The sequence below is a fragment of the Petromyzon marinus genome, chromosome 38, assembly GCF_048934315.1.
Source record: "Petromyzon marinus isolate PM22_M1 ecotype Great Lakes invasive population chromosome 38, UKy_Petmar_22M1.pri1.0, whole genome shotgun sequence".
NCBI classification, from domain to species: Eukaryota; Metazoa; Chordata; class Hyperoartia; order Petromyzontiformes; family Petromyzontidae; genus Petromyzon; species Petromyzon marinus.
In genome coordinates this window covers 7,605,965-7,621,122 of record NC_133704.1, presented here as the reverse complement: position 1 = coordinate 7,621,122, position 15,158 = coordinate 7,605,965, and the positions used below count along the sequence as shown (strand labels likewise).

Sequence of the window (15,158 nt, the reverse complement as noted above, 5' to 3'; positions counted from 1 at the left end):
GGGAGGAGCCAAGCAGGGAGCGAGGTTAAGGTGGGGGGAGGAGCCAAGTAGAGGACATTGATGGGGTGTGGGGCTAAGGTTAAGGTGGGGGGGAGGAGCCAAGTAGAGGACATTGATGGGGTGCGGGGCTAAGGTTAAGGTGGGGGGGAGGAGCCAAGCAGAGGACATTGATGGGGTGCGGGGCTAAGGTTAAGGTGGGGGGAGGAGCCAAGTAGAGGACATTGATGGGGTGCGGGGCTAAGGTTAAGGTGGGGGGAGGAGCCAAGTAGAGGACATTGATGGGGTGCGGGGCTAAGGTTAAGGTGGGGGGAGGAGCCAAGTAGAGGACATTGATGGGGTGCGGGGCTAAGGTTAAGGTGGGGGGGAAGAGCCAAGTAGAGGACATTGATGGGGTGTGGGGCTAAGGTTAAGGTGGGGGGAGGAGCCACGCGAGGAGTCACGACGAGGCCAAGTTAATCCGTCTTTTGTCATGTTGAGGGTTCGTGGGAGCGGTGGTTCACTGCACGGGGGCAATGAAAAATGGTAAAAAAACGCTGTGCGCTTTTAAGGTAGCTGAAGTTTTGACTTGGTTTATGACATCTTTCCAGTGGTTGCTTAATTTAAAACCATCCTCTCGGTTGAAGTTGTGTCTATGTTTGTATATCTGGATGGCTTCATGGACAAATCTTTGGTAATAACCGGGAGGTTTGCATAGTACTTTGGTATCGGAGAAAACAATGTCACGAGAACCCGCTGTGTTGAGACAATGATCAGCCACGGCCAAAGAATTCGTTCTGCCGTGTTTCAAATCTTATGTGCTCGCGAATTCGGTCAGAAATATGTCGTTTCGTCTCCCCGATATAGCAGTCACCGCAGATACAACTTAATTTGTAAACACCGGGGTACTGTAAGTCAGGAATGACATCCTTTACGGATAAAATCAGATCACGAATTGTGTACTGTATTGAACCGAACACAAGATATAGGTTCGGTTCAATACAGCTCTGCCCCCCCCAAAAAACATGCTTCAAATCGCGTTAAACCATTGTCATTGCAGTGCGTATTTAATGTGGCGCTGCACTCTGATGTTGTAGGAGAAAACATTTATTAAAAAGTATATTTAATTAAGTAGAACGTGTTGATTATATTTATTTAAAGTTGCGCATTTTGATGTGACGTCACATTTTTCAAACCCCCCCCCTCGTCACACATCGTCACAAATGTGACCCCCCCCCCCAGGTGAGTGACGTCATTTATGGACGGCCCCTTTACACGCGAAGTACGTTTTTTTTCTAACAAAGTCTGCTCCGTTTAAAAGGCAATGAGAGATGTGCTGTGCTTTGTGAATTAGCGGCCTCTTAAAACCCCACCGTAAACATGTTTTAAACAAAACAAATAACAACAAATCACTCCATCTACACGCATCGGGCGATGTTACATCGCAGGACCGCGACACGGCAACAGCTTGGCGAGGCCTTCATCCAGCAGTGGATCGATCATGGCTGGCGAGGATGGAACTGTACCTGCACTCTCGCGTTACGCGCTTCAATGGAAACCGAGCAGTGTCTACAATTTCCACGTTTATTTTCTTGCGCATCAGAAAACATACAAACACAACTTGGGCCATAACGATTAATAAAAATACATTCATCTAAAAAAATCGCTGTTTTTGCTTAAGGGACCCCAGAATGTAACCTTGCCCCTGCACGTCACAAGGTGAACACATCACCTTTCCAGGGGCTCCCGTAAGGCGATGCGGGAAGACGTGTGGCACAGTTTGGCACCAGCAATTATAGCGTGGTTGTGTCGCTGCAGTTCTCTTCGGTGAGTACAATGTCTTCAATAACAACAGCGCTATGCCCCTCTAAATAAATGCGACACAAACCGCTTGCGCGTTCCGAGATTCCAGCGGGTGAACAGGACCCACTGCAACTGGCAGACGTCTCTGAACGGTAAAAGGGTTGAGCCGTGAAGAGGTGGAGAGACTGGCCGCTGCACCCACCACGGTGAAACGGAGCCTGCAAACTGACACGGCCCTCAAGGTCACCCAGCCTGGAGGCGTTGGGAGGTCCCCCTAACCCTGCACGTGGTGGTGGGGTGAGGGTGGGGGGGAAGGCATTAAAAAAAAAATGCAACTAAAAAAACACAACTCCTTACCGATGGATTAGCAATGGAGAAAAGGATACGAATCGTAAATTTATCGATTCTCACATGCACGACTCCATTTCGTGTATCGCGAGCACACAAGGGTCGATTGTCACGGATTAAATCGGTGCCTCGTAGCTACAAGAGCTCTTTGTCTCTTGCGTCTAAGTGACCAATATCAAACTATGGAACACCCGTGATTGCATGTGCCGTCCTTTTGTCGATCCACTGCTGGATGAGCGTAGTTCGTGGTGGTTAATGAAATACATTTCCCCATGCTGGTCGGTGATGTTTGAATGGGGGGGGGGGGAGCATAGACATTGAAGAATAGTAAAGCACAACAATGTATTTTTGCTGTACTGCCCACCACGTAGCCCTGCAGCTACCCCCGATGACAAAACTGTTTGCGCGTAGTCCTCGTCACCCATCCAAGCTCTAGCCAGGCCAAACTCCTGCTTGGCTTCCGAGATGTGACGAAGAGAGTGGCCACATTCCAGGCGATGTGGTCATGGACGATGGTGCTTCAGGGGTGCTGGGCAGTATAAAACGTCAACGTGGGAGCGCGTCCCTTGGAAACGTCCTCGGGGGTCAACTGCTGGTCTTCACTTTGTTCTTTCCGCCCTGCTTTTGAAAAGCAATCGTTTTTCTGTAAAACACAAGAACAGTAATTTGTTTGAATATGTATATACACAAAAAAAATTAAGCTTGGACAGCATTGCCAGTTTAATTTCTATGTAATAATTCAGGATTGTTGAGCACTTTTCACCGCGTTGCATTCACGCACGCGGAGCGAAAACGACGGCAACTTGTTTATGCCCATCCAAGCACTATCCAGGTTCAACCTGGCTTAGCTTCCACGATCTGGCAGGCGTGGGAGTTTAATCAATCTCTGCGTGACCCACCAACCCTTTCCCCCCCCCCCCCCAAGCGCTGGAATCACAGGTGTGCGCGCACCACTATACCAAGCACGGCTTGCCACATTACAGAGGAGACCGGGACGGTGTGTTGCATACAGAGGCGTTGGGGGCATTTGGGAGTATCGTCGATCGCTTTATGATCCGCAAACCCTCGCCTCCAAAACACTCTGGATCGATCGCACGGCAGCACGTGCGATCGATGTTGTGACGGAGCTGGCCGCACGCCCCCTCTCCCGCACGGTCGGCGCGGAGACGGTGCTAGTCCAACAACAGGTCCTCAGCCCGGCCGTGCACGTGTGTGCACGAGCGTGTACACGTGTGGGCACGAGCGCGTGGGCACCAGCGCGTGGGCACCAGCGCGTGTGCACGTGTGTCACGTGCACGCGTACGCGCGACGCCTCTCTCCTCACTTGTGCCGCGCCGCGTTGGGCAGGAAGAGCTCGGGCATCGTGCGGATGGTTTCCCTCTTGGGGGGGTTCTTCACGAGGCTCCTCTTGGTCTTCCTGTAAGCGCACGTCACGCACACAAGCAATCCACAGGCGTGCCATCCCTCCAACAAAAAAAACAAAGATAGCCTTAACAGACTGGTGGGGCAAATGCCGTTAGCGAGTTGCACCTGCGAAGGGGGTGGGTGGCCAGCACCACTCCCGTCCGCCCTTGTCCCCCCAGTGGCGATGTTTACACACCGCACCAGGTACTCTTAATGAGGCTGCTTCAGCTTAGGAGAGGCCCAGGACCGATTCAGATAATCGTCAGCGGTGTTGGCCGTGAGCGGGAATCGAACCCTGGTCGCTACGCTTACCACCCCAACCACCCTCCACACCAACGCCGCACTCCTTCAGAACAGCCCCACAACCGACTTTCATCGGTCACTGCAAGAATAGCAGTCGCACTAATCGGGTGCTAGAGGGATATAATCCTTCTTCAAAGCGTAGCAGGAAAGGCAGAGGTTGATTAACGGACTTGTGCTTGAAGATTATATTTTACACAGTGGTCTGGAACTGAAAAATGTTAAGTTATATATTCGTTCATAATTGATCTGCGGATGAGGCCACGTAATGATCTGACCAAATCTGTGTCCTAAGACCCTAAGTTGACAAAATTAAACCTTTTTATCAACAGCCAATTGTGACATCTCATACACGTGGGCATCCTCAGCCACGGGGTTCCTCTTGACTGTCCCCCCTCAGCGCGATCCCAAGCCTGCGTCTCTCCCTGCTTCTCTAGCTTCACTAGCTTCATTAAATTGCCACGCGCGGTGGAGTGCCGCGCTTTGCCACGACACGCGTTGTGTAAAAAAAAAAAAAGAGTTGGAGTCAGGGTGAGGGTTACGCACGAGGGCATTCGCTCGAGTCCCATCATGTAGTCCGGAATGGGGCACCCGGCCTTTTTGATGACCGCGGCCGTACTGCAGGGGAGAGATACAAGGGGGGGAGACGTGGGTGTGCGGGAGACACACGAGGTGGGCGCAGGGGGGAGAAGCAGTGAGGGAGATGCAGAGGTGGGGGGGGGGGTTCGCAGGGGGGAGACGCGGGGGGGGGGGGGGGGAATATGCAGGGGGAGACACAGGGAGATCAACAAAGAGCAAACACTGACACAGTGTCCATTTCTCACAAAGGCTTCCATGACCAACATTATTGATTGGCGATTAATTTTGGATTAAGTGGCGCGAGTAAAATATGTCGTATACCCTCCTTCACCTAATACAGCCAATTGTCACATGATCAACAAACGTTTATTATAGCAGCAGCACCACTGCTGTGGTTGGACAGCAAATTCTGGCAACTGCCCGATGATGCTGGTTGTCGCGGCTAGCAAAACGTAAATGTTGTGTGGATCGGTATCCAACACCACCACCGGTTATTCCACCACCACTGAATCTATTTAACGGACCAAAGCGTCTTCAATTTTTATTTTAAAATCGGGTCAACTCGCCCTTGTTATTATCAGAAATGGCGTAGCTATTTAGGTGTGCAGGCGGTGAAACTGCACTGGGGCCCACGGACTGGAGGGGCCTGGGCACCAGGATCCGAATAGAAATTGGACATTTCTTGCACCAGGGGCCCATTCCCAACCACACGACACCACTAATCATCAGCAGGTAGCTGCCACATGAAGAAACGTCATCGGTTAGTTATCGAATAAAGCAACCGGTCCCTGTCGTAGGAATGTGGAATTAACACCACCGGGAACCCCCCCCCCCCACCCAACCCACCCCGCTTCGCAATTCGCGCAAAAAGCAGCAGCGTATAATTCAACGCCGGAGCGAGGCGGGCACCAACCTCCTGAGCAGCGGGCGGTCGTCTTCGGTGAAGAAGGTGATGGCTTTGCCTCGCTTCCCCGCACGCCCGGTGCGCCCTGCGTGAAGAGCGTAACAACGCGCAATTCAGCACACAATACGTGCAAATTGGCACGCAACACGCGCAATCAGGCCGTTCCATTCGGCGGGGGGGGCGGGCGATCGCCCAAGTGGAATGAAAACCACCTTTGGAATCGATATTCAAATCCAGTTCTTCGGATCTAGCAGCGATCGTTCGGACTGTACGACTGCGTCAAGGGAGAGCTCATCAAGCCCCGGCAGTGGTTACAACTTCGCCGTACTGTAACTTCTCAGAACTCACCTCGAGAACCCCCACGCTGGGCCCACCCTACAAGCAAACTCTGCCACCATCTCCGGTGAGCACCCCTGCACGAACTCACGCAACATTTTTTTCGGTATCTTTTTTGTTGGTAGTTATTTCGTGCATTAATATAATTAAGTCAATGGTAAAATCCGTTTCGGTTTCCGTCGCTTCGTCTCCTCACGTTGCGTTAAACAGGGATGTATCCTCAAGGTACACCGAGGACGTATTATAGTGCTATTAAAAATAATCTATGCCCCGAGTTTCCTGACTGGCTGCTGGCTGGGCTCCTCTCCACCACCAAAAGCGGTAACTCTGTTGTTAGTGGTTGCTGTGGACCATTGCCACCGAATATAGCTGGTTATCTGGCTACACAGGATTTTACGTGGAACATTGAGTTGGACTGAAACGGCGGAAGAAGGAGTTTGGAAGACATAATAACAGAACACTGTCAGTTAATTAAAATTTGCCCTTGCTTTTTAATTTGTGCTCCTCTTAACGTAGGATGTAAAAATACCCTGACAATATGTATCATGATGGCATTTTATTATTACGTAAAGGAGCAGATTACCGATTTCTCAGAGTGCAGGAAGATCGTAGAGAAGAGCATCGTGACCATGGACAGCCGCCTCTTATTTTCTACTGCAGATCAACAACAGCTTTTCTACTCGATTAACTCAAAAACTTACAGCCCTTTGGCCACTTATTGGATGAAAAGCTCACCACGCTGTGCCAGTCATGGAGGATGTCTGACCATACCTCGCCACGCCAGCCCAGGACCGACTGAGACATCGCTCGCCACTCACGTTAGCAGTTGCCGGGAACTGAACTCAGGTTTGGCGGGTTTGTCACGATTGCCGCAATCGCTAACAATAATACGAACATATTTTGTTCATCCGTGTTCACAATGGGATTATCGACAACGCTAGAAATATTCTTAGTTTTTTAAATCAAAATTTAACGCTAGAAATACCCGAGACAAGTAGCCCAGGACGTGCACCCACCTATGCGGTGGATGTACTCGATGGCGCTGGTCGGAAAGTCGTAGTTGATCACGAGGTTGATGCCCTTGAAGTCCATGCCCCGGCCCATCAGCTCCGTGCAGATCAGCACCCAGATCTTCCCGGCACGGAAGCTCCGCACGATGTTGTCGCGCTGCATGTAAAACGTTGACATCATTCGCGGAATAAGTACACGTACTAGTCGCACCTCCGATTAGCACGGTTTGGCTATGTATGGTGCGAAAGGAGTTCAACATACAAAGATGCATATGATAAAGAACTTTGCAAATACCCCGTGACGGGCCGCGCATTAACACACATGCGCTAAAATTAGAAGCGGGGCGCCCGATCAGTGCAGCTAAGATGCTCGCTGGCCATAACGGAAAAATGTCGTTTTGTCGGACCACTCTCGTGGTGCGGGAGGCCTCATGCTGCCGTGGGCTACAGGACACGGGCTGTATCTGGCCCGCGGAATGTATGAAATTAAGTTTCAGGCCGTATCCGGCCCACAGGTCAGTCTTAGATCCCCACTCCCAGCCTGGTGAAATGACCAATCCGTTAAGCACTTAACCTTCACTCGAGACACAACCCCTAACCTCGGTCATCAACTCGTCATTAAAGCTAACCAATTACTATCGTCGCTTGTTTGATGGCTCCAACCCAACACCACCTAAAAACCAGCCCCCGTCCACCCCTCGACGCCCCGGGACTCGACGCTGCTGCCCCCCACTGGCCATGACCTATACACCACCCCTCCCCCCCAACGCACCACGTCTACCCCAATGTAGTTCTTGGTATTGGTAAAGTGTCTTGCGATTCGATGGCATTTAGAACCGCTATTGAGACTACTTTGTTGGGTCTTTTTGTCAGAGGTCTCCCCTGGTGGTAAAAGGGCGGCGAGCCGTCTCAAGGCCCCACTGCCGTCCACCAGCGGAGCGCGCATACCTAAACTAAAACTATTTGTATTTTACCAGGTAAGGCCCATCGAGCTATACAGCTCTTTTACAGAAGCGACGTGGCCACAAATAATCGCGCAACAAAGTGGCTTTTATCACGTTAAAATGTATAGCAGCCAAATACTCGAAACGCACGTTGAAGAGAGACATGCAAACTCCAAATAAACAGGCGTCAGGGTTCGGATCGAACCCACGATCTCCACGGGAGGTAAGTATCAGAATCAGAATATTTATTTATCCTGGAGAAATCTAATGAGCTATGAAGCTCTTTTCCACAGCTGTCCAGTAGGGGTGGGTCAGAAAGTTAAAACACAGAGTTAACATCTCCCCACTTGCGGCTGCCCGTACCTGCAGCTTGGTGCGGTCAGCGTGGATAACGTCCACGTTGATGCCCTCGTAGACGAGCTCGTTGAAGAGCTCCCTGGCTCGCTGGATCGACTGCACGAACACCAGCACGGGCGGCGTGAGGCCCTGCCGACCCCGACCGCAAACAGCACATTGAACACCAGAGTCAAAACCCAACGTTTTGGCCGCCGGGCACGGAGCGTAAAAACGCTGCTGTCGCGCTGCAGCAAAGTCACGGCGTGAGGTGGGGGCCGCCATCACCTTCTTGACGATGTTACGGATGGCGAGCAGCTTCCCCGACTCGGCTCCTACAAACAGCAGCTCCTGCTCCACGGTCTCCACGGGGGTGTTGCTGCCGACCACAGCGAGTCACACACACACCGAAAATTGGGATGGCAACACCGACACACTGCAGGCAACGTGACAATTTGATTCAGCTGGCGTACAAATAGGAGTGCGCCCTCGAGACAGCATGGGCGGACATACCGTGTCGAGCACATATCACATATGTATGTAAAAAGTTGAACATTTTTCGCACCGTATGTAGCCAACCGTGCTAACCAGCAAGAAATTACGAAGCAGTCAAACTTCATAGCCGCCTTCTGTTCCTCTATTAAAGCTCACCTCTTCTCCATTGCCCATTCTCTTCCTCTTCCCTCCAATTCTTGCCATCCCTCCCCTACCCTCCTGGAGCCCCTACACACCCTCTATCGCTGCCACCCATTCCTCAGCCCTTTCACTCCCCTGCCCTCTAAACCATTCTTCAGAACACGGGAACCGTATCGACATCGCCGGAAGCGTTGGATTTGAAATCACAGAACTGTGCCACCCGCCATTCCTGTTATCGCGCTGCCCCTTCCCCCGCGGCAGTTCAATCGTACGATCTGTTGACCCGTCGACCCCCCCCCCCCCACCTACCGCCCCCCCCACCTACCGAGTCCCCACGCCGACGGACACCAGGTTGTCGAGGTTGAGGCGGCTCCACTGCTCGACGTCCTGGGCGAACGTGGCGCTGAACATGGCGTGGCGCGCGGCGGGCGACGTGCACGCCTGGAAGATGGCGGCGAGCTGCTCGCGGAAGCCGCTGGATCCGCTGGATCCGGCCTCGAACAGCTTGTCCGACTCGTCCACGATGAGCCACTCCACGCTGCTCGTGCGAGAGATGCGATGGCAGAAGCAGCGGCAGCAGCAGATGCAGCGGTAGAAGCAGCGGCAGAAGCAGCGGCAGAATCAGCGGCAGAAGCAGTGGCAGCAGCAGAAGCAGTGGCAGCAGCAAAAACGCGTGGGAGTTTATTTTTTGCGGTGGTTTCTAATCGACTGACAGTTATTTTGGAGGGGGGGGGGGGGGGGGTTCCGTTTCCATGCCGCGGTGGTGCAGTGGTCAGCAGCGCGTTGGAATCGCAATGAATTCAGCGGTGGCCGGTTCGGTTTGGTCTCCCAGCGCGGCAACCTAGCTCCGGTCAAATACCCACCGCCCCCCGTCCACCCAACAGGACACATGAGTGCACCGCAGTTAGGCGATCAGCAGGTCGAGCGTGGTGCGGTAGAGTGTGGTGCGGTAGGGTGTGGTGCGGTAGAGTGTGGTGCGGTAGGGTGTGGGTACTCCCACCTCTTTCTTGAAATCTGGCCAGCGTGGAAAATTAGGCGAAGCACCCTCTACATTACAGGGACCGGTTTCGTGGAAGACAATTTTTTCACGGACCGGGGTGGGGGGGGGGTTCATCATTGGGTCTTTCCCCCTTTTCAAAGAAACTCTCCAGCGACGTTTGTTTTTTACTCATTGTGGCTACAAGGGGTTAGCTTGTGGGCTTACCAAAACTGTGACTGAGACAAGTGCGCAGTGCGGGAAAGAGGCGCGGACGGAAGTGGTAAATAATAAAATAATGGGCGGGGGGCCACGCGCGGACTCACCGCGCTCACCTCCTGCTGCTGTGCGGCCTGGTTCCTAACAGGCCATGGACCGGTACCGGTCCACGGCCCGAGGTTTGGGGACCCCTGCTCTAGAAGATGTTTCTAGAGCTGTCATTGGTGGACGTCCTTTCGGATAGCAGTGGTGTGAGCAAGCAATTACAAGGTGAAAAATTATGAGACTGGTCAGTGAGTGTGACTGCGTTCAGTGAGTGTGACCCCAGTGAGTGTAACTGCAGTGAGTGTAACCACAGTGTGACCTCGGTGAGCATAACCACAGTGGGACCCGCAGTGAGTGTGACCGCAGTGAGTGTGACCACAGTGAGAGTGACCGCAGTGAGTGTGACCTCGGTGTGTGTGTGTGTGTGCAGTGAGTGTGACCTTAGTGTCACTGCAGTGAGCGCCAGGCGAATGTTGAGTGTAGTGTGAACACAGTGGGACTCACCTGCTCAGGTCGATGACCGGAGGCTCTTGCTTGATAAGGAACACCAGCCGGTTAGGGGTCGTCACCAGTATGTCTGTGCACAAGCAAACAAAGACAAAGGTTCCCCGTGTAGCCTTGAGCAGAATGTTGGAGGAAGTGCAGTTAGCAAACACCTACGAAGGCTGGCACAGCTGACAAGAGGGAGGGGTGCAGTCGGCACCACGCTTGGCCGATGTTCACACACCGCACCAGGTACTCGTTTAACACTCAGTAAACCTAGGGGAGGCCCAGCATCAGTGCAGATATCACTCGCTACTTAATAGGTGTTTGCTAATAGCAAATGCTGCAACAGCCTGCGTAGGCAACAGGGCGATCTTTGTATTTGTACTTTTTTGTTTCTATATACGAGGTCTTTGGAGGATTCAGGGCAGACCCTCTTCACTCAAACAGCAGTGTGGGGCAAAGAAGGGGCCTGGTCGTGATTCCAGAGTCTCACGCATGCACGCGCACAGGACCCGCCCATCCATTAGTCCTTACCAAACCTCTTGGCGGATTTGGGGCCAAACTTCTTGGCGGCGACGGAAGTCTTGGTGATCATGTGGATGCGGAAACCCAGACCGTCGGCGATCCTGCTCAGCTCACGGTGCGTCTGCGTTGATGCGGACGTCGGCGGAGGGAGAGGGGGAGGAGACACGGCCGCGGAACGATCACCTACGACACGTGTAACCTTTCTACCCCCAGCCGCAAACCTCCCCCCACTGTGGTCACAGCAGCCACGAATGTACCACAAATGTGCGCCGCAGCTCGCCAGAAGCCAAGCGAAGGTTGAGCCTGGTCAGAATCCCTGCTAAGCTCGTAAGGCCTAATGAGATCATGCGCCTTTAAGTTGATTCGGTCATCGCAAATATTATAACCATATGTGGCGCTCCTGTCTACATAGATAGATAAGTAAATAAGTAGATTTCCAGCATTGGTGGTGGAGTGGGGGGAGAGTGCCCATTCCATCGGCAGCGCCCTTGTAACGGCTTGCCATGTTACGGGGCTACGGACGTTGTCGTTATTGGCGTTGGGGGCAGCAGCGGAAATTCCACATCCCCGCGGCCGGGGCCAGTCCGCCCATGGCGGAGGCAAAGCGGGCGGGGGCACGTTCGCACCTGGGCCACGAGCTCGCGCGTCGGGGACACGATGACGGCGCGGAAGCCACAGTTGCGTGGCTGCTGCAGGTGGTGAAGTATGGGGATGCAGAACGCGGCCGTCTTCCCCGAGCCCGTGGGTGCGCATGCCAGGATCTCCCGCCGCTGTGGACGGGGTCACACACACACACAGGAGGACAGGAGAGACGGGGGGGCGGGGGGGGCCGGCAGACAGACAATAGTTTAACAGGTAGGCAGAGAGCTCTGCAGGGCAGGACAGGTAGATGAGAAGGGTTTTATAATACAGGCAAACTGGTAAGCAAGCAGAGATACGGGTTTATAAGACAGATAGGCAATAAACAGAAATGCAAACGGGCAGAGAGGTTTACAGACAAACCAGCAGGCACATAAGTAGGCATGCAAACAGACAGGGTTACAGATATAGACGCATGCAGGTGATCAGGCAGACATTTACATACGTACACAGAGACAGGCAGACCTGTGCACAGCCAGGCAGGAAAAAAAGAAACAGGCAGACAAGTTTACACATGGAGGCAGACAAACGTGTGTACAGACAGGCAGACAGTGAGGTTTACAGAGGGGCAGACAGGCCTACAAGACAAGAGGGCGCCACGTTCTCCACCTGCATCATGAGCGGGATGGCCTGCCTCTGCACCGGCGTGGGCTGCAGATACCCTGCCTCGAGCACGTTGCTCAGGATGCGCGGGTGGAGCTCGTACTCGGAGCGCAGCTGCTCAAACGACGCGAGCGGGGGCGGCACGTCTGTGCCGGACACGTGCACCTTGAGCGAGTTGCGCAGGGCGTTGACCTGCGGAATCGGGGGGGGGGGGGGGATCAGGGGGGAGTGGCAATAATGGCGAAGATGGCAGCAGAATAAGTTAGGAAGGCACCTAGCAAGTGAATACAATTTCACAATTACCACAATAGCTATTTGCATTCGTGATGTGCCCATAAAGTAACGAAGGTCTGAGCAGCCCGAGGTCGGGCAACCAACCTTTAACGAGCAGCAGGGTGGCTGAGATAAGAGCGAGCTAGCTGAAGGCACGAAGGTAAAGGCAAAATGTGCAGCCTTGCAATTTATTGCTCAGGCCACTGCTGGCAACAGAGCCTCCGCTGGAGACAGTTTGCCAGAGCCCCTCTTCTCGAGTGTGTGTTTGCCTCCGATTCCACAGCAGCTTTCCCAAATACAACAGCTGTACAATTTGTATTTATACAGCATCTGTATGAAGGCAGCATGATTCGCATCTCCGCTGCTGCCACTGCCGCCACCTCAACGGATTTGGCGGCACGTGAAATCGGGCGGTGCGGTTACCTGGTCGCGCCGAATTCTCTCCGCCTTCTCAGCCGAGGGCTTCTTCTTCTTCTTCACTTTGTGCTTTAGCGGGAGCTTCCCAAGGGACGACATCAGCTGAATCCCCAGCTCCTCCTCGGGCTCTTCCTTCTTCGTGCAGATGGCCGCATCTGCGGGTGCCTCCACTGCTTCCTCCTCCTCTTCATCATCCTCTTCCACCACCTCCTCTACCTCCTCCTCCTCAAGGCCTGTGTCAATGTCTGCTGGCAAGAGATAGGTTGAGTTTTTTTCATCACCACCATACTCAACAGGCTCTGCTTGGGTGAAGGCTTCCCCATGCCGTCGCCAATCTGTCACGGTCTTGCAAAGCCACAATCGACCTGGAACCCTTTCCGATAGAGACGCACCAGAGTGTGAAAAGAAAATGGCTCCAGAAATTTACGTCACAGAACTTTTTTTAATTGAGCGAGCAGAGTCATGCGATTAATACATAGCCCTTGATAATGTGAAGCCCCACCTTGTGCATTGAATGAACACGTGCTTGCTTCCTGATTGCAGCCGACATTGTTTGGAATTCCCAACCCCTGGCCGTCAAAATTACCGCTTCGATTTCAAATAATGAAACCTACCTACTCGCCATATTTATACACCCCTGCAGCCAACGTTAACCAGACACGCACCGGGGACAACACCGACGACAACATTGTCCTACGCAACAACAATGCTGCAGAACTGCACCGTACAACTTTCCAGCTTAATTCGCGGGAACTCGCTCACCGCATTCATCCGCATTGCCGCCGGCCGCGTCCTCAACTTTCCTCCCACTCCTCCCACTTTGCTTTCCCTTCTTCCCGTTCGACGGCCCCAAGCCTTCACCGCGCTTCCGTTTTTGTGCCGTGCCTGACACCGCTGGTGCCGAGGTTCCGCTACCCCGGCCGGCGGGGGGTTTCTTCACCGAGCCGCCATGGATCGCCTGCTTTGCTTTCGATCCGAAGAAGTCGAGTGCACTCGCTGCCTCGACGGGAGACATCTGACAATCGCTGGTTGGCTTCACCATCTGTTGGAAGGCAGAGTGCGGGAGAATGATATATGTTAATCCTGCGGACTAACCGTTGCAGAAATATTTCTATAATTACTGGCACACTGAATCTGGCTTTATCATCACCATTACGCCTCATATCGCACCATTAACCCAACCATTATCATCATGAATAACTCCCTCATCATAATAAATTCCTAATCATTATTGCCATCACCACCTACCTCGTAATTACACATTATAAATCCTTTATCATCATTCACTCATCAATGCCATCATCACTAATTATAAAAACCATCACTCATCTAGATAGCTTCATAACTGCCTCGCATATCACGCATACATCAATGAACATCAATGAACATCACTTGAACATCACCTTCCTCCTCGCCATTACTCCCTCCTCCACATTATCACCACTCATCATCGCATCATCATCATGATCACCTCCCTCGCCGTCATCACTTCTCTCATGACTCCCTACCCATCAATCCCACATCATCATACTCACGTCATCAATCACATTATAACCATTCCCTCAACTTCACAATCATAAAAACCGCCAATCGCCACTATGTGGCGTGACACCAGGCTAAGTGCACACCATCGCCACTCTTTATTTTTTGCACAATAACCACCACTCCAAAATCACCAAACCCACACATCACGCCCATATCATCACCTAGCCCACATCACCATTGCACCCACATCATAATCACACCCATAGCATCACCATACCTCTAAATTAGACGGACTCAATCACCCACATCACAATCACATCATCATCACACCCACATCTCCATCATCGCAGCCACACCACCACCATACTCACATCACCATCACACCAAAATCGAAGACAAAGATCCTCCCGTGTAGCCTTAACAGAACTGTTGGGGCAAGTGCTGTTAGCGAACACCTATGAAGGCCGGCACGCCACACGAGAACGTGGGTGGCCAGCACCACACCCGACCGCCTTTGTCTCCCCCCACCCCCACCCCGTCCGGCAACGCGATGTTTTTACACACCGCACCAGCTACTCATTTGAAGCCGAGTCGACCTACGGGAGGCCTAGGACCGGTTCACGATAATCGTCACCACCCATCGCCACCACATCATCACCAACACCGCGACCCCCGTGTCCCCGCCACCTGGAATCTCTCCGCCTCGGCGCGGAATCTCTTGAAGTCGAAGCGAGTTCCGCCGCGGAGGCGCGCGAACAGGGACGCCGTGTCCATACTTCACCAGTCCGGTCCACCTCCCGGCTCCTCCTGCTGCTGCTGCTTCTCCACGTGCGTTGCGGGAGGTGTGGGGGGGGGGGGGCAGCCTGGACCGGATGTCACCTCTCACCCCGGATATGAACCCCCTTGACGTACGAACC

General features: G+C 53.0%; 1 protein-coding gene across 2 annotated transcripts; it reads right to left on the bottom strand.

The window, feature by feature from the left end:
• Window positions 1-1,546: 1,546 nt before the first annotated feature.
• Window positions 1,547-15,141, bottom strand: DDX52 (DExD-box helicase 52). Of its 2 annotated transcripts, none has more exons than XM_032967731.2 (15): window positions 14,929-15,141; window positions 13,519-13,798; window positions 12,763-13,004; window positions 12,073-12,258; window positions 11,451-11,594; window positions 10,834-10,945; window positions 10,318-10,390; window positions 8,899-9,111; window positions 8,226-8,316; window positions 7,968-8,090; window positions 6,667-6,817; window positions 5,324-5,399; window positions 4,378-4,449; window positions 3,452-3,544; window positions 1,547-2,770 (listed from the first exon to the last, which is right to left on the bottom strand). In XM_032967731.2, exons 1-15 carry the CDS (start codon window positions 15,013-15,015, stop codon window positions 2,713-2,715), a joined length of 2,001 nt encoding a protein of 666 aa, XP_032823622.2. In that variant the 5' UTR covers window positions 15,016-15,141; the 3' UTR covers window positions 1,547-2,712. The 2 variants fall into 2 exon arrangements, with proteins under 2 accessions (XP_032823622.2, XP_032823623.2); XM_032967732.2 differs by having other exon boundaries at window positions 12,763-13,001; window positions 14,929-15,140.
• Between the last annotated feature and the right edge of the window lie 17 nt (window positions 15,142-15,158).

Bases quoted from the DNA above. Each gene is read 5' to 3' on its own strand.
- DDX52 (XM_032967731.2), bottom strand. From the start codon at position 15,015: ATGGACACGGCGTCCCTGTTCGCGCGCCTCCGCGGCGGAACTCGCTTC. The intron at 13,005-13,518 runs GTGAGCGAGTTC...ATCTCTTGCCAG, and splicing joins CGGCAATGCGGATGAATGCG to CAGACATTGACACAGGCCTT. The intron at 8,091-8,225 runs GTGATGGCGGCC...CGGGGTCGGCAG, and splicing joins TCCGTAACATCGTCAAGAAG to GGCCTCACGCCGCCCGTGCT.